This window comes from Vombatus ursinus, unplaced genomic scaffold, assembly GCF_900497805.2.
Source record: "Vombatus ursinus unplaced genomic scaffold, bare-nosed wombat genome assembly UNPS02014225.1, whole genome shotgun sequence".
Taxonomy (NCBI): Eukaryota; Metazoa; Chordata; class Mammalia; order Diprotodontia; family Vombatidae; genus Vombatus; species Vombatus ursinus.
Genome location: NW_020954003.1, coordinates 286,921 through 305,538, shown reverse-complemented (window position 1 = coordinate 305,538; position 18,618 = coordinate 286,921). Strand labels below are relative to the sequence as shown.

General features: G+C 38.8%; 1 protein-coding gene across 2 annotated transcripts in view; it reads right to left on the bottom strand.

Annotated features, from left to right (window-relative positions):
- The window catches only part of FGD3 (FYVE, RhoGEF and PH domain containing 3), a 192,270-nt gene that overhangs the window by 52,591 nt on the left and 121,061 nt on the right, over positions 1–18,618 (bottom strand). For both annotated transcript variants that reach the window (XM_027860622.1, XM_027860623.1), the window contains exons 5-7: positions 17,794–17,883; positions 13,421–13,557; positions 3,189–3,345 (exon numbers count right to left, since the gene is read on the bottom strand). In XM_027860622.1, the coding sequence (XP_027716423.1) occupies positions 3,189–3,345; positions 13,421–13,557; positions 17,794–17,883 (384 nt within the window). The remainder of the gene's footprint in view (positions 1–3,188; positions 3,346–13,420; positions 13,558–17,793; positions 17,884–18,618) is intronic.

Genomic DNA, 18,618 nt, shown 5'->3' with positions numbered 1-18,618 from the left:
CACTGAGTCAATACATCAATTACAGCTCATGCTTAGTGGGACACAACATTTGGAAATGAAGACAAAGGCTAAGATATAAGCCACAGGAACATAAGATTTGGAGCTGGGGAAAAACTTAATCATCTTGTCTAACCTCCTCCTTTTATAGTTGAGGAAAGTGAGACCCAAAGTGAGGAAAGTGAGTTTGATTTGTCCAAGGTCACATAGCTGGTATGCAGTACAGCTAGGTTTCAAACCCAGCTCCTCATACTCCAAATTCTGTGATCTCTCTATGGCCCTGAAGGCCATATGTCTCAAAGGATCAGGATGAGTTGTGGTGTTTCCTTGGATTTGGGCACTCAGGTTGAAGTGTTTCCATGAGGAATGATTGTACATCCTGGCTTGGCTACCTATAGTACAGGCATAAGTCTGAAAATTAGTTAGTACAGGCAAAGAGAATGTTCGGCGTATACCAAGTTGTCAAGGCTGAGTCAAACTAGGGTTGTAAGCCTAAAAGGCCTCAGAGAGTACCCATGATGTAGGCTGATCAGAAGCAGACACACCAGGATCCAGAAAAGTCACATGCACACTTTCAGTAAAGTATGAAAATTGTAACCATTATCTATGGTTGTCCATCCAAAACTCTGAACCTTTAGTGAAAAGTATATGAGTTGACTTGTTATAAAATAAGTATATGTTATAAAATAACAGGATTTAGAGCTAAATAATACCTTAGAGATCATCTAGGTCAATGCTCTCATTTTACAGATGTCAAAATTGAGGCTCAATGATGGAACATAGATTTAACATAATATTATATCATACTGCTATTATGTAGCAGACCCAGAATTCAAATCCCATGTCCTCTAACTCTAAATCTAGTTCTCTTCCAATTATTTTCTGACACTAAAAATATGTATCTTTACAAATATTTTAAAGTCCCTGTATATGGTACCACTTGCATGCACTATGTCTTAAACATTTGCCTGCCTTGCCTAACTTAGTCTCTGACTCTGACAAAACTAGGGGTTGGGATGCTGGGTTCAGAATGGTCAGGTGGAGAATGTAGTCTAGTCAAGTAGACAGGAAACAATGCCTTGGGGTACAACATATGTGGGCAGCCTCACCCAACAACACAGCTAGGATATGACTATTGATTCCTAGACAATGACAATACAATCTCAGCCTGTCTTTGGAGCAGTTTTCGTGATATAAGCAGATAAAGACTGGCAAGTATGGATTGGAGCTGGTGGCTGGCAACTGGGGCAGATAGAGTACCAGGTTCCCAGGAAGAAATACTTCAACTCAGTCTTTGGAATGACAATGGTGTGACAATGCCATCCAAAGGGGTTTCCAGAGAAGGTCCTGATAGAAAAGACCATGAATATGACCATGATCTATGGCCATAATCTTTCTGCTAATCTCTGTTGAAACAAAACCTCATGGAATAAAAAAATACCTGAAGGAATAGAAATGTTTTTTCCTTCGCAAACAACATTCAGGGTTGGCAGAATGAGTAAGGAGCAGTCAAAAGACAAGTTAACAGTTTGTCCTCCCAAGCCTAATCTAAAGGTGGTGAAAGGGTGGGGTTAAACCACCAATAAGGGCTTTTGGATAAAAAGCTGCTTTGAAGCCCATCTTGGTAGAGTCAAGGCTGAAATGAAAGGTGGAATGAAGCTAACCCAAGAAAAGATTCAGGGAGTCTGTTCTCATGAGGGCTCAAAGAACACCAGAGTTAGATTAAATAGTCATTAATAACAGCTGAAGTTTAAGTCAGAAAGTATTGATTTTTTTTAATCACCCCAACCCCTCCCTCCCAACAAAGCATGTAAATTGTAGGCTATAACCTGAGACTCAGTTATCCACACCCAGGAGAAAGCTCACTTAATCATAAAACAAATACACTTAGTGGCAGTTACCTCAACTGTAGTACCCAAAAGGAAATAAATCACCTCTGGAGCACTAATTTCGAAAACTCAAACCTATAAAAGTGAACTCAAAAGTCAAAGTAACACAAACTCAACCTATTACACATCTGGGAATTTCTCCTATGCCCAGAGACTTTTAGGAAACAAGATTGTTGTGTCTAAAGAGGGAGGGACAAAAGAGAAAAACAAGAAAACCAACCACAAAGTTAGAAAAGTGCTGTTGTAATTATTAATGATATAAGGCACTGTCAGAGACAATAGTGAGGCCTGGATGTCAACCTTTAACAGAGTCATCTTTTTTGGGGGGGTGGGGCGAGGCAATCGGAGTTAAGTGACTTGCCCAGGGTCACAAAACTTGTAAGTGTCAAGTGTCTGAGGACAGATTTGAACTCAGGTCCTCCTGACCCCAGGGCCAGTGCTCTACCCACTGTGCCACCCAGCTGCCCCCAGAGTTATCTTAATAAGAAAAAAAAAAAAAGGATTTTTTGAGAACAGTGTACAGCTTATGGAGATAAGTTTTGTCACTTTTCTTTTCACAGAAATCTGATAAATGATTTTACCACACTCAGTGTGTCTGTTTATACAAGAAGAGAGGGACTGGTCTGAGGACTACTCTTTCATAGTGATTTCCCCAAGGTCAAACCTTGTTTCTCCCCTATGTTCATCAGCTCTGAGAATTCTGAGTCTCAAAAGTATTTTGCCCATTATGGCAGCAGTTTCTCACATGACGTAAAGACACAGGAAATACCAAAGACAAAAAGCCATACAGCTGAAGTGACAGAGGGAAATGAGACAGAGGGAGAAAGAGAAGAGGAGAGAGAGGGGAAGAAAAAGTAGCAGGGAGAGGAGGAGGAAGAATGGAGTAAATAAGGATAATGACAGGATGTTGAAGGCATCCTTGCAAATAAGGAAAGACCTCTAAACTTACAAAGAGCTTTTCCCTCAATATTCTCTCCCCTTAAGCACACAGAAGAAGTAACAGCAACAGTTGGGAAGTCTGAAACCTCTATTTCCATTCCAAGACAAAGAGACATTTTGAAAAGCTACTGTAGTCATAGGACAAGTGGGACAAAATGGACAAGAGAGATTCAGGAGTCGAGACTCTATCTTCGTTCCAAGCAAGGCACTGGGGATGAAATTTCAGTGTTTTCCACTCTATAAAACTGGGTATATAAATAGTTGCCTCTAGGAATTCATTACATTTTTAAAATTACCAACTCCCTTCCCAACTATATTTTTTAACTCTTGAGACAGAGATATAAAGAAAGACCCTCGACATACCTGGATACTCTGAACAACATCTTTAAAGGAAGATGATCTCTGGGTCCAGGTGTTTACCAAGTCCATAGCTCTGTCAAAGTTCTTTACATATTCACCGTACATCTTCAGGAATGGAGCTAGCTTCTGAAGAATATCTCCAATCCTAGGATTTGTGCTCCTTGGGAAGGTTGAGCAGCAGAGCAAGAAAGAAATTCTTATTATCAGTTAGTGACATCACATACATATACCCACACTGACTGGAGGCCAGAGCCTCTATTTAAGGAGGGAGCTTGACATAGTTTTCTCATTTCCCACCAATTACACTGCTTTTGGACTTGTCTGGAACTCTGTCAGGCCTTCCTTCTCTAGGTAACTCATCACTGGGAAATTTCATTATCTGGCAAAACTGAATCTGCCTGGTACTCACATCTCATCAGTACCCTCTGCCCCTGTGATTGGACCCCCTGACTGGAGGGCAGCAACATGGGCTCCAGGGCCTCTATTTAAAGAGGGGGCTGGGCATAGCCTTCTCCCCATTACCCATGTTATACTGCCTTTGGACTTCTTTGATCCTTCCCATCATGTCCCTGCCTGCTCACCCCAACTCCCCTTTCGGCTCCTTTTTGTGTACTGTCTTCCCCATATAAAAGGTCCTTGAGGACAGAAACTTTCTCTGTTTTTATTTGTATTTGTATTCCAAATGCTTAGCATGGTACCAGCATGTGGTAGGCACTTAAATGTTTATTGACTTACTGTCATACTCCCACAGAGCAACGGAATTCCACCAAGACAAGACCAAAACAAAAACAGAAAGTATAGTATACCTCTAAGCATCATGCTAGAAGCTAGGGAGTATCCAAAGGGATACTTATATACTTATATACTTATACTCCAATACTTATATATTGGAGTATATATACTCCAATATATAAGACTTGGTCCCTACCCTCCAGAAATTTACAAAGAGTTGGAGAGATAAGATACAAACTCCTAAACAATAGTGGGACAAAAGAAAATAGTGTATGAATAAATGCTAAATTACTTAGGTAGCTGAGTGTAATGAATAGAGCACTAGACTTGGAGTGAAGAAGGCCTGGGTTTGAATCTCACCTCAGACACCAGCTGGGCCTCTGTCTTCCTCATTTGTAAAATAAAGGTGTTGGACTCAATGATTTTTAAGGTCCCTTATGTCTAATCAGTAATTTCATCACTGTCATTTCCCCATGAATCCCCACCAATTGTTTAAAACTTTACTTGTAAAAAGTCAAAAACAAAAAACCCAAAATCAAAACTCAACACATTGCCCATATCTTATGAGGTATAACTTTCTTCACCAAGGTCTGCCACCTTTCTGCTGAAAGGAGAAATACCTTATCCTAAGTCCCATGATATCATGATTAGTCACTTCATTGATCAGTTCTATTAAAGACTAATTAGATATAGATATATTATGCACCCCCCACACACATACATGTGCTTATATGTGTTTATATGTATATACATACACATATATACATATATATGTGTGTCTGTGTGTATTAGTGCCTACTATTTACAAGACACTCATACTCCTATGAGAGGCAGCATGATAGTGAATAGAGATCATCAGGAAGACCTGGCTTCCCAGTCCTACCTCTGACACACACTGGCTGTGGGATCCTAGTCAAGTCACTTAAACTCTCAGGATCCCAGGTAATTCTCTAAAGAGGAGATGGAATGTTAAGTTTTGGACAAAAACTAGCAATAGTAGCTATCTGGCTGAAACACAGAGTATGTGAAGGAGAGTTATGTAGGCTGGGAAAGCAGGTTGGAGCCAGACTGGGGAGAGATTTAAACATCAGGCTGAGGAGTTTGTTCTTTTTTTTTTTTTTTTTTTGGCATGAGGCAATTGGAGTTAAGTGACTTGCCCAAAGTCACACAGCTAGTAAGTGTTATATATCTGAGGCTGCATTTGAACTCAGGTACTCCTGACTCCAGGGCTGGTGCTCTATCCACTGTGCCACCTAGCTGCCCCCAAGCAGTTTGTTCTTGAGGCAAATGGGAGCTACTGAAGATTTTTGAATGGAGGAGGGCAGTATTCAAAACCATGTTTAAGAATATTAGTGGGATTGGTTTTAACTCTTCTTTATAACATGACTAATGTGAAAATACATTTAATATGAATGTATATGTTGAATCTATATCAGTTTACATGCCGTCTTGGGGTGGGGGGAGAGGAGAGATGGGGAGAAAATTTGGAACTCAAAATCTTATGGAAGTGAATGTCGAAAACTAAAAATAAATAAATAAAATTATTTTTTAAAAAAGAAGAATATTAGTAGGACAGCAGAAAAACAGGAAGCTGGAACCAATTAGGAGGCAATAACAACAATTCAGGCAAAAGGTAATAATGGCTGGAACTAAGGAAAAGAGAAATTTTGAGGGGACATGACATCATCTTTAAATGTTTGGAGATCTCTCATGTAGAAGAGGGATTAGACCTATTGTTTTTCGGGTGCCACAACTAGTAATAATGGGTAAAAGTTGCAGAATTGTAGATTTCAGTTCAATATAAAGAAACACTTTAAAATAATTTAAAATATCCAAAGCGGAAAGGGAAATAATGAGTTATAGTTACATATAGAGTTAATGATGGTCTTTAGGCAGAGATACTGTGAAGGGAGACCTCCGTAATTCAGGGAAGGGTCAGACTAGTGGTCAGTAATGCTGAGGCATTCTTCAATGTTCACGATGTTCTGTGATGAGTTCAGCATGGGAAGATTAGTGGAAATTGTAGTATTTGAAAGTTATAGCTAAGAGCTGAGTTTATATCCAGGCTGTAAAATTTTATCCAAATTTGCAGAACTGTAAAAAAGCACAGATTTGGGGTATATATAAAATATAGAGAAGAGAATTTTTTTGCTCGAGTTGACTGTGTTTTAGGCTTTTTGTTAACTTACATTAATTATATTGTGCTCTTCTAACAACACAAAGAATTACCCAGGGCCCTTTCCTCCAGATTAGAACCACTGAGGACTGGCTAGGAATGAAGGAAGCAGGCTCATCTTATTAAATAAATGTTTGTTGAATTGAGATGTCTGCTTAATTGCTATTTGAAACTTGTCCAAATATGTTTTCTTAAAACTTTCAAGGGCCTGGGTACTATACAGCATGATTTGTTTCTGGTCCTTTTTTTTCCTACTGTTTAATCTTAGTGAAGAGAATTTTTCCAGTCTAGCTGCTGTTTGGTTTCTGACCCTACACATGTCCTCTGAACAATCACATGTCTTTTGTAATCTGAGGTTTAATATACATCAGGCTTGTTTCATTAGGAAAGTGCCCCCCTGGAAATTACCAGAGATTGGTCTCAGCTGCCTCTTGAAATGACAATAACTTTGGAACTTTTGTACAAGGAGGTCTCATACAGTCTCTAATTTTGCTTCTTGTTTTATAATGTTCTTATTCTATACCTACCTGCATCTTGAATGACAGAACCTGTACACTAAGATTTCTTCACTTTGTATCTCCAATCCTGGGCCTGCCAGCCAAAGATGTGTACTGAGAGTTATGGTCTTGAATTTGCCAATCCACAAGGGGTTAAGAAAATGCAAACTCCTTGTTGTGTGATGGGCTGCCATGGGATGAGGTGAATTCTTTCACTGGACATGTCCAGGATGTTGTAGAGCAGAAAAGTAAAATTCAAATAGAAACAGGGGCTACTACACATAAGGATCCCTGCAAGATGAATATTGACATCTATATTTCATTGCACTTTTATTCATTCTGTTAAATATGTACCAATTACAATTTTATCTGGTTTGGCTTTGGGAATGTTGCCAGTTCACGCAGCTGTGGTTGCATGTTTGACATCACAGTAAGAGAGAGTATTCCTGTTTTAGACCCTTCTATTTTGGAGATTCTAGGATTTTATTTCTCTAAGTATTGTGTGCAAGGTAAGAATGGGGCCAGATAGCCAATGAAGCCCTGAGGCATGGCAAGGACTGGAGGCTAACTATTTAGTCTGAAGTAATGACAGACAGTTCTGTACAGAGGGCTATGGACCAGAGCTGAATTGATCATTGAACAGACTTCCCTGGAATCTGAAGTCCTAGCAACCAGAAAAGGGAGCAAGTGCCTTGACAGTTATCCAGGGACCTTTTTCTAACTTTGAAGATGAAGTAGCTCATAATGTAAAATCACTAACTTCAGCCAGGGCTAGCCTGTCACTTAGGATTTAAAAGAGCTTTGCTGGGTAAAGTTCTGCTTTCTGTCATCTGGTAATATTATAGTATTTGCCCCAAGGATTACACTTGGCCCTTCCTCATTCTTCTTGTTTCAAACAGAGACCCTCTTACTGTGTTTTACAGTTTTTTAAAAGACTCAGCTCATTCTGGGCTTTGAGTCTCCTTTGTATATGTCCACGACATCTATCTGTATCTATCCTTAGTTACAGTCTCCACATTTAATTTTTTGTATGTGTCCTTTAGGTCACCGGGGAACTTTCTCTGCAGTCACATTGGGCTCTTTATATGCTTTTCCCTTTTCTTTCTCAATAGGATAACTCACATTTTCATGGTCAGAAGTAAAATACAAATCTGTCCCAGGCTCAGATCCTAAGGCTTCATAAGCATTTGAATCTGAACTTTTTCTACCATTTAATAGTCCTCTACATGGGATTTTTCATAGTTCTTAATGCAATCTGAATGGGTTAACGTAACCAAACAATCTTTCAAGGTTTGTAAAACACAGTGTATTTGATTTGTATGAGAATGTCATAAGGTTGTGTGTTATCTCTTAATTTTCTTTTAGAATGTCAGCCCTTACAGAGATAATTAGATCAGGTCTGTAACTCTCCAGCCAATTTCATATGCCAGTAGAGTAGCATAGCATAATCACTGTAGTCCAGAGTAGAAGTTCATTCTTTCTAGTTCTCTGCACCAGCTCATTTGACTTTATATGCACAAATTATAATCTTTTCTATTATAAGAAATATATTTACTAAAAGTTAACCTAAGCAATTTTAAAAGTCATTTATGTCAATGTTCTGACTTTATTACTAACTTACTGTGTGACTTTTGAGTAAACAAATGATTCCTTTTTAAACTTTAGATTCTTCATTTTTAAAATGAAGGGACAGACCAAATGATCTAATGTTTTTTCCATCACTAATATTCTGTGATTCTAAGATTAATTCTTTTCACAGAATATCAGTGTTGCAAAGCACCTTGAAAGCCACCTATTCCTGTATGTGCATGAATAAGAATCTCGTCTATAACATACTTGAAAAATGATCATAGGTTATGATGAAACTACTGCTGCCTTCTCAAGCACTTTATTTCATTTTTAGCTAACTGTGATAGGTAGGAACTTTCTCCCTTTACATCAAAGCTAAATTTGCCTCTTTGCAAATTCTACCCATTGAGCCTAGTTGTGTCCTGTGGGACTAAAATTCCTCTTCTGCTCCTTTACTGTGTTTACCAGAGCTCTTAGGTTCTTTTCTCTTTCTTCTCCATATGAACTTTCAGAAAGATCTGTCTACCTCCCCTGGTTTAAAGGATGACCCTTAAAATCTAAAGCTGATTCCCCAAACAGAGAGATGACCTCCAAATCTAGAATCCATTCCTACTTGCTGTCTCATACTTCAGTCATACAGTCACATCTCACACACCGCCTGACAGACATCACCTTCCGGGTGTCCTACCTCACACCATAAACAATACGCCTATAAATGGCCTCATTATCTTCCCACCTAAACCTGCTTCTTCCTCCACTTCCATTTTCTACTGGAGACACAATCATTCTCAGGTTGTAACACTGGAGTCATCTTTGACTCTTCTCATTCACTCATCCTTCAACTCCTAGAAACTGTAAAGTCTTATCAATTCAATATCCATTATCATCTCTTGAATCTGTCCCTTCCACCTCCATTCACATGGTCATTATCCTAGTTTAGGTCCTTAGCAACTCTTCCTTAAACTACTGGTCTATCTGCTTCTAGTTTCCTACTTCTTCAATATATCTCCCATACTTGCCAAAATCATCTTTCTAACGCAGAGCTCTAACCATACAGTGGGTCCACATTACTTAATTATCAGAAAAAATACAAACTTCTCAGCCTGAACATTTAAGGCCTCCCACAATCAGGCTCCCACCTGCCTTTTTAGTCTTATTTCATAATACTCCCTTTCATATAATCAAACTGAGGCAAACTAAGCTATACTAGCTCTTGACCTAAATTCAATAATATAACACCATTTATATAACCCTTTTCCATGCCTGGATTCAACTCCCTCCTCATTTCTGACTTTCAGAATCTTCATTTTCCTTTAAGGCTAAACTCAGATATTATTACGTCCATGGTACTTTCCCAGATGCAGACAGTCAATAGTGCTCTGCCCCTCCCCAAGTTTTCCTTGTATCATGAATATTTGTATTTACATGGACTCTCTTTCTCCCTTTACCTCCAACTAGTATGTTGAGAGTAGAGACGATTTCATTTTCCCTGGCATCTAGCAAAGCATCTTGAACATAGCAGGCACTTAATTTTTGTTGGATTGAATTTTAAGTAGCACAACCTCAATGGAGAAGCAGTGGAGGAGAAAACAAGGTTAGAGGAAGTCTAGTCAGCCTTGCCCTTACAGAAAGCAAAGACCCAAGTGAGCAAGGTGATCTTAAGGGCATTTAAGGATGAAATTGGAAAGAGAACAATACACAGATCAAAAAGGGAAAAGATCTATGAGGGGTTCCAGAACAAGCTCTTTTCTTCATCAGTGGCAATAGAATCAACAAATCTAGAGATGTGCTTCATGGCGAAGTGGAAATGCACTGAATAAAACAAAGATGACAAGAGCAGATAGACTAGACCAAGTACACATAAAAGGAGGTCCATGTTGGAGTTAATACAGTTTTGAGGGCCCCAAAGAATAATTTGTCAAGTTAATCTAACAAAGGAGGGGATATTAAATGCTTAGAAAAAAATCATAGGCCTTATTATTATAAATTTTTCAAAGGAGCAAGAGTGAGAAATAAAACAGTATACAGCCTGTGTGTTCCACTGTAATCCATGCAAACTCAAGAGATCTGAAGTAAGGCTCCCAGCATATTGAATAAAGCCCTTAAGGAAAATTTGTGGGAAGATCATAAACATAGGATGCATAGGATGAGTGATGGTAGGGGTGGGAGAAATATTGCAATTTGCACTGCTGGCAGGAGCATCTGTGGTGGTGAGATCATCAATCCATTGAAATACCAAAGTATACAGATTTTTTAATGGCAGAGAACCCACTCTTCACACTTAGGTTTTTGTTTTGTGGTAAACCAGGTAATAAATGAAAGCTCAAAGCTTCTAGTAGATAGTAACATACAGAGGATGCAATTGTTAGTAACAAAATGTGATTGCCTTGCCAAAGACATGCAAATGTCTGCCAGGGCACTGAATCTTATTAAACGAAACCTTAATAAAATTTTAAAATGACCCTGTCCCACCCACCCCCAATATAAAAAGCAGCTGGTATATCAGAAAACATTAACAAAGTGATGATTATGATGATTTCTACTCAAAAAGATGAAAAAGACAGCATAACAATGTGACATACATTGTAACACCATAACATAAGGTTTAAGAGTGATAATTACACTACAACAAATGTGAGATACAGCATGACACTATGACATATGGTATAACACTGTGACATAAAGTATAAGAATGTGACATGGTATAAGTGTGAAATGTTGTAATGGCGCAATGCTAGGTATAAGTGTGATGCGGAATGTATCCATGTGATGACATAACAGTATAATGATGTTGTAACAACAGTGAGGTATATGACACAACAGTATGATATGATGGAGTGGTGGAGTCCATAGGAACAAAGAAATATGAGGCTAAGCTCTACATTCCAGTGTTCATCAGGGATTCTGAGACTTTTAAGGTTTCTTAATTTTTTTAACTTTTCCAATTTTTGTGTATTTTAACTCATTTGTTTCCCAGTGGTTGTTAGCAATAAAACCCCTTAAATATATTAAAGGTTGTGAGACTTTGATAGACTTGTTAGGAGAAGCTTGGAGACTATATATTGCTACAGAGGAAAGAGAAATTCTGTGTAGAAGCAATAGGTAACTAAGGAGAGAGAACCTGCTTGGGACCAAGAATCATCTCTAGAGAGTCAGATGGGCAGACAATTCCTACCTTCTAGTGCTCTGGAACAGTAACTGTCTATGGAGCTAATGGCTAACAAATGAAAACATATCTCTTAAGGGCACAGAATTTACTGATTAACCAGGCAGAGGGTCAAGCCTGTTTTGTTAGCCAATCATTATTATTTTGGGGGGGCAGGCAATCAGGATTAAGTGACTTGCCCAGGGTCACACAGCTAGTAAATGTCTGAGGCCACATTTGAACTCAGGTCCTCCTGATTTCAGGGTTGGAACTCTATCAACTGCACCACCTAGCTGCCCCTTCACCATTCATTATTACTTGTTTGGGAGCATCTTACAAATAAGGCTCAAAGTATTGAATGGGTTCCTTCAAAGATTCATAAATGCAAACTACCCTTTCCTGACTTAGGCAGGAGACATGCTTCTTCTCTTTTTTTTTTTTTGGTGAGGCAATTGGGGGTAAGCGACTTGCCCAAGGTCACACAGCTAGTACGTGTCAAGTGTTTGGTCTGAGGCCGCATTTGAACTCAGGTCCTCCTGACTTCAGGGCCGGTGCTCTATCCACTGTGCCACCTAGCTGCCCCCAGGAGACATGCTTCTTGATAAACAACTGATACCCAATAATCTGCTGCCCTGCCACTTTAACTGGCTCCAGGAACAAGGACTACTACAAGTCAACTGTCCAAAAGGCATGTTAAAGACCAAGTGCCAGCCACTTAGGAGGGGAAAAAAGGAAAGGGGTGGGGAGAGAAGGGGAGGGGGGATGGGAGACAGAAAGAGATGTTGAAGAGCAACTCTAAAGCAAAACTGACTGTCATGCCCCAGAAAGCAGAAAGGGTTTAACCTAGATCACTGGCGAATCTAATTTTGAGGAGTGATGAAATTCAGGAACTCTTATTAATCACACTTTACAGCAATTCCCTCCAGCAGTTGTTAACTGGAGCAATCACCTGATTGTCAGAGGGTGGTGAAGTTCTTATTTTTGAACACAGGCATTCACTCATTCATTCAATCCAATAGGAAGACAGGCAGTATGACACATAGCAAAAGGATTTTTATAGAAGGTAAGGAAACACTGATGTTTCATGCTGCATTTTAGTAACACAAAACTATCAAAATGATCCTATTTAGGAAGAGGTCATTAGGAAGGTCACCATCTAACAAGAAGCACAGTAGCAGGCTTTATAAATATAAGCTGGACTGAGATGTTCTCTGAACTCAACAACCCACCATCTGGCTCTATGAAATCTATAAACTCAGAATATATTTCCCCTTTATCTTTATCCATCAAAATCCTCCTCTTTCTGAGGTTCAACTCAGATGGTTCATACTTTAGGAAGCATTCCATGATTTTCCTAGCTTAAAGTGGTCTCTACTTCTAGTTTTCCTGGGCACTTATTGGATCAAAAAGCTCAGCTAAAGGGCCACTTTCTATGAGAGCCCATTCCTGATCCTTCCAATTGCTAGCATTTTCCCCTCCCCCAAATTACTCTATATTTATTTTGCATATACTTGTATGTATAGATGTCTCCTTGAATGTAAGCTCCTTGAGGGCTATGAATATATCTTTTTGTTTTTGTACTCTTAGCATTTAGTGTAGTGCTTGGCACATAACAGATGCTTTAAAATCTTGTTGGTTGCTTGATCTTTGTTTGGTTACTATTATACTTTACCTTGTGCTATACTTGTCGGTGTACACGTTGTGTCCCCATATCCCAGTAAGCTCCCTGAGGGCAGGGACTGCATCATTTTTTATCCCTGTACTTCCAGCATTGAGTATAGTGCTTTGTTATAGTGGGCACTTAGTTAAAATGAATTGATTATATCTATATTTATTTATATATATACATATATGTATAAAGATAATCTCAGTAATATATATATGCGCTAACATGTTACTGAATTACTAATAATAAGATCCTGGGAGCTACATAGCTACTCTTAAAAAGTATTCAGAGGGAACTAAATAAATTCTCAAGATCACCCCACACACATCCTTAATATTATATGCACAGAGGGAGAAAAACTGTAAGGAAGAATTTGTAAAACCTCCACCGAAACAGATAGCAGATATTATCCTATCATTTCTTCAGTGACAGTTTGGGATCAGTACTCACCATTCTTGAGTAATTCGAGTCTGCAGCTCTGGTAAGAGAAACTGCCCGTGGAAACAGTAGATAGAAGAAATGTTGGAGAAGATACCAGTTGTTACCTCAGATGGAATACCAGCTTCTGCCAACCTGGTGCAAAAAACCTGCAGTTGGACAATCAAAAAATCACTGAATGAAATATTTTTAGATCATTCATTTCTACCTAATGTGAATTATTTGCTTTGGGAAGGAACCTTTAGGATCCACATATTTGCTTTGAGGACAGGTATGTTTCATGATTAAAAAGGGATAAAATTTGTATGAAGCCATATACATTCTTTTATCATTTAAACTGGGTTTAAAGAAGTACACTGCTCAAAGGGAAGTTGGAGTCAGGTCCAGATGCTGTGATATAGAGGAAGAAGGAACAATGGATTTAGAATAAAAAGGCCTGGGTTTGAATACTGGGCTTGAAGTTTCTTCATTTTCAAAATGAAAGGGTTCAAACAGATAATCTCTAATGCTCCTTCTTGCTCTAAAATCCCATGATTCTAAATACATATTTCTACGACCTAAGGGCTATGTGAAAAATAGGAGTCAGAAACTCCTTCATTAGAAACAAAAGTCTAGGAATAGATGAAACCTCTAAGAAAATGCAGGCTTATCTGAAAGAAAAGGATGACATTTGATCTGCCTTCAAATTGCCTGGTATATTTTGTAAAAAAGAATCTTAAGGTTTTACTTTTCTAGTTAATTAAAAATCAATATGAATAACACATTTGGGTATACATATATATATCTATATATATATAAAATGAAGTTTTCTTTTATTTATTGAGCTAATTATAATACTTTATATTTTACAAAGCCCTTTCACATCCATAATCTTACCTGATCTTTATAAAAGCCCCAAGAAAGGAGCAGAGCTGGGGTGATTATTATTCCTAATCTTCACAAAAGGAAAATTAAAGCTCAGAGAGGGAGATAAGTGGCCCAAACCCATCCAACTAAAGGAACTTCTGGTTCCAAAATGCAGCGTTCTTCCCACTCATAACCCGGCCTATACAAACAAAGAAATATCATACTATTTGTCTTTCCAACTATATTCTGAAAAATGGTTCAAGATCATTTAGGATAGAAGATTAGGTGCTGAGTAGAAAGATCACAAGAGGAATTAATTTTTAGTAAGCAAAAACCTTTGGCTTGTTCTCAAATTGAAATGAGACTTTATTTTTTGTATTTTAAAATTACTGATATATAATTTTTGGCCATTTCATAATCATTTCTGAATATACTCATCCTCTCCCTCATCCTCCTCCCCCGTCCAGGGAGCCACCTTTATATAATACAGTAACGGGAGGATGGGTTATTCTATAAGGGCTCCATTCCTCAAGAGCAGGCTTGAATATGCCCTTCCTGGTGGGTTAAACAAAGAAAGTCCAGATTACAGAATCAGGGAGCATTGAGTCCAAGCCTTTCACTTTACATCTGAAGAAACAGAGGCCCAGAGAGGCTAAGTGACTGCCCACAGACTGCACAGCTAAGAAGTGTCTAAAGTGGAATTTGAACCCAGGGTTGGTTTTGTTTTTTTTGTGTTTTACTCCAATGATCTGTCCAGTATGCCACCGCAACTTTAGAATCCTGTTTCTAGCACATGTGACTGGGAGCTGAGCATTGTGAAGATGAATACTCTTCTAATTGCCTGAGAAGTCAGGAGGTACAGAGGGAGCCCCAATTAGTAGGGACAATCTCTCAGCCTCCTTTACTTTTGGGCAATGGGTGAGGCAAGAACTGCTGTGAGTGGCTCAGTGAGGAGAACGGTGCCTGACTTATCTTGCCCCTGGCCACTCTCTGGGACCACACACTTCATTTCATTTGATGTCATTCTTTCTTAATCTTGAATGAACAAGCACTCAAAGAACGGCATACCCAGGATTCCATATGACTTTGGAAAATAACACCGGAGTCATTAGTACACTCCCCCAGAGGTGGTCGTGGTGGGTGCTAAAGTGACTCTGGCTGAATATAAGGACCTTTCTATAAAGAGATATATACTCACCTGAGGAGGGCAACAGTTGTCTCAGGGAAAAAGACCCCATGTGGCAGAAATGTGTCAGTTGTGTATTCCACGCCTATTCTCAGGGTCCAGCAAAAAGCTATACCTAATGGGAATTTCATGAGGACTCCAGGAAGGAAGAAGAGGATTCCGGGGCCATGATTTGTGCATTTACCTTTTGGTTATATATGTTCTCTATAGTAGATAGCACAGAAGATAAAGCACTAGGCCTGGAGTCAGGAAGACCTGAGTTCAAATCCAGCCTCAGCCATTTTACTAACAGTCTCACTGTTAGCAAGTCATTTAAGCTCTATCTGCCTCAGTCTCCTCAACTGTAAAATGAGAATAATAATAGCACCTACCTCCCAGGGTTGTTATGAAGATAAAATGAGATTTGTAAAATACTTAGCACAGTATCTAGCACATAGTAGGTGCCCTATTCTACCCACAGGATCTTGTGTGTGAAGGAGGAAGGTATATCTCACCTATTTGGTTTAGTAGAGGAGCGAATCTCTTATGCCAACTACTGTCATTAGACCCCCTTAGTAAACGTCCTTAACTAAAAAGCTAATTAAGTCTGGCTGATTATCAATGGGAAGCACACCAGTGGGGTCACACAAGCAATGGCACTAGAAACCAACTTCTCTAATTCTAGAACTCTGAATAGTAGTCATCAACTGAGCCCTGTGGGGAAGCCAACCTGTAGATTCAATTCTAAGTTGAGGGAGCAGTCCAGAGAGGGTGCTGCAATAATTAGATTAGATTAACTGAGGTGGGATATGAAACACCTACTTTACATTCTCCCCTTGTTAAACATTTGCTGCCCGCAGCAAATCAACTGAAGAGATTTTAACAACCCCTAGTCCCAAGTCTCTAATGACTTGGACAGGTTTAAGCAGCTGGGGAAGTAAGTCACCCAGAATGGATGCTACATTGTTATTTCCCTCTCAGCTGTGCTTCTGACTTTCTTGACTTCAGTACTACGCCTCATCTACAGCTTTACCCCAAAACCTCCATGAGTGAGGCCTTCTCACCCGGGAACATCTCTTTGCTAAGCTGGACACCTTCTCTCATTGGTGAGTTCCTTCTGGAGCCTCTATTTTGATGACAGCAACATTCATTCCCCTCCCAATTATGTTTTTGACTTTTTAGACTCCAATGCCATGCTACCATGCCTGGTCCTTTTACCTCCCCCTACAAACCCTTCATTTTCCAGCCCCCTTTTGTGTGTGGTCTTCCTCCATAAAATTAAGCTTCTTGAGGACAGGGACTGTCTTTCTTGAGAGTTTGGCACATCATAAGCCTCTGATGGATGAACCAAACTCATAGTCACCTAGGTGCTTTCTTCTTGAAAAACAGTGTATTCATAGACACACAATAACCAGGTGAGAGAGAAGGCATCTTCCCTTTCCTGATTCACACTCACAGAAGTTCTTGCTTCACTGACTACTAAGAAAGAAAAAAGACTAAAAGAGTATCAAGGCAGCACTTTTGTCTGTGAATTAAGTTCTAGCTCAGTACCTCCTGAGGCACTGGTTCTGCCAAGTCGACAGTCATTTAAGAGATTGTTCATCACATGGTACCAGCCCCTCAGTCACACACTGTTAGAACAGGCTTCCAAAGTTCAAATATTGGACAAGACCAGTCAAGAAACACATATGCTCAATATGGATGGTGTCAAACTCAAATAGAAACAGAGAGGGGTGTATATTGACTTAGGAAACCACAAATTAACATTATCTCTGCTGTACTCTATTTTTATTTATTTTGTGAAACATTTCCCCATTACATTTTAATCTGGTTGAACTGATAGGGAATTTTGCTGGTGGCTACAAGTCTGATACTTTTGTTCTATAAAATTCATCAAGAAAAGCAAATTCAAGCATATCCTAAGGACTAAGCCCACATTGATCAATGCCCCTCATTATACAAAGATTCAGAAAGTGTGTGAGGGGGAACAATTCAACAGTGTCTGATAGTATATGCAATATTCTACATCCAGAGGTTCCACCCCCTCCATTTCAGTGACAGACTTTCTAGACCAGGACAAGTTTTCATAGTGGAAGCTTTTAGATCATAGGGTTCTAGAATTTGAAGGGACCTCAGATAAGGAAAGTGGGACTTCAGAGAGAAATATCTTGCCCAAAGTCACATAGCTAGTAAAGTAGCAGAACCCATGGGACATGAACCCATGTCCTCTGGCTGCAACACCAAGACGGTCTACCTACAATAGTTTAAAAACAATAGAACATGTGTTCACTTTTTAAAAAAATGCTCAGTTTCAGGAAAAGTCTAAATTCTAGGAAAGAATAAAGAAACTAATTTTAACCAAAGTTTAATCTACCTGGTCCAGTAGGTGCAATCTTTTGACATAGGCTTCTTCAGTGTGTAGGAGTTCATTTGCAATGTTGAATAACTTCTGTGGCTCAGTACACTGAGGAGAAGAGACAAACAGTCCTATTGAGTATATCAGACCTCTTCCAATGATCAAGTGTCAAATGAGAAAACACACATATATGCTTTGTAAACCTCTAAATGCTATATAAATATTCATTATTGATTACATTAACAACTTTCCACAAATCTTAACACTGTCAGACAAAATGCTTCTTTCATAAGATGTTCTGAAAAGTAGTAAACTCCAGTGAGTCCGGTGATAGGACCTATGACAGGATTTAAAAGGCATTTTACATACCAAGTATTATTATTCAAACTGGAATAGCATTATCTTTAGTATCTATGTTACAAGGATCTATGTTGTAAGGATCAAATGAGATATTGTACTGAAGTGCTTTGTAAACTTTAAAATGCAGTATAAAATCCATCTATTTTACCACTTCTGTTTTAAAGAATAATGATTATTATTATAGATGATATTTATATAGTACTTTAAGGTTTACAAAACAGTTTAGTATAGCACCTATTCAATCCTCACTCTGATTCTGTGATATAAGTACACTTATGCAAGTATGCCTACTAAGTATCACCATCTCCATTTTACAGATAAGGAAACTGAGGCTTAGAAAGGATAATAAGCAGCTTACCCAACTTCAGAGAGCTACCATATACTAGAAAGTGAATTAGAACATATCTTTCCTGTCTTCCAATCCAGTGTTTTTTTTTTACTCATACCATTTTGTCCCTCAAATAATCATACTGTCAATTTAAG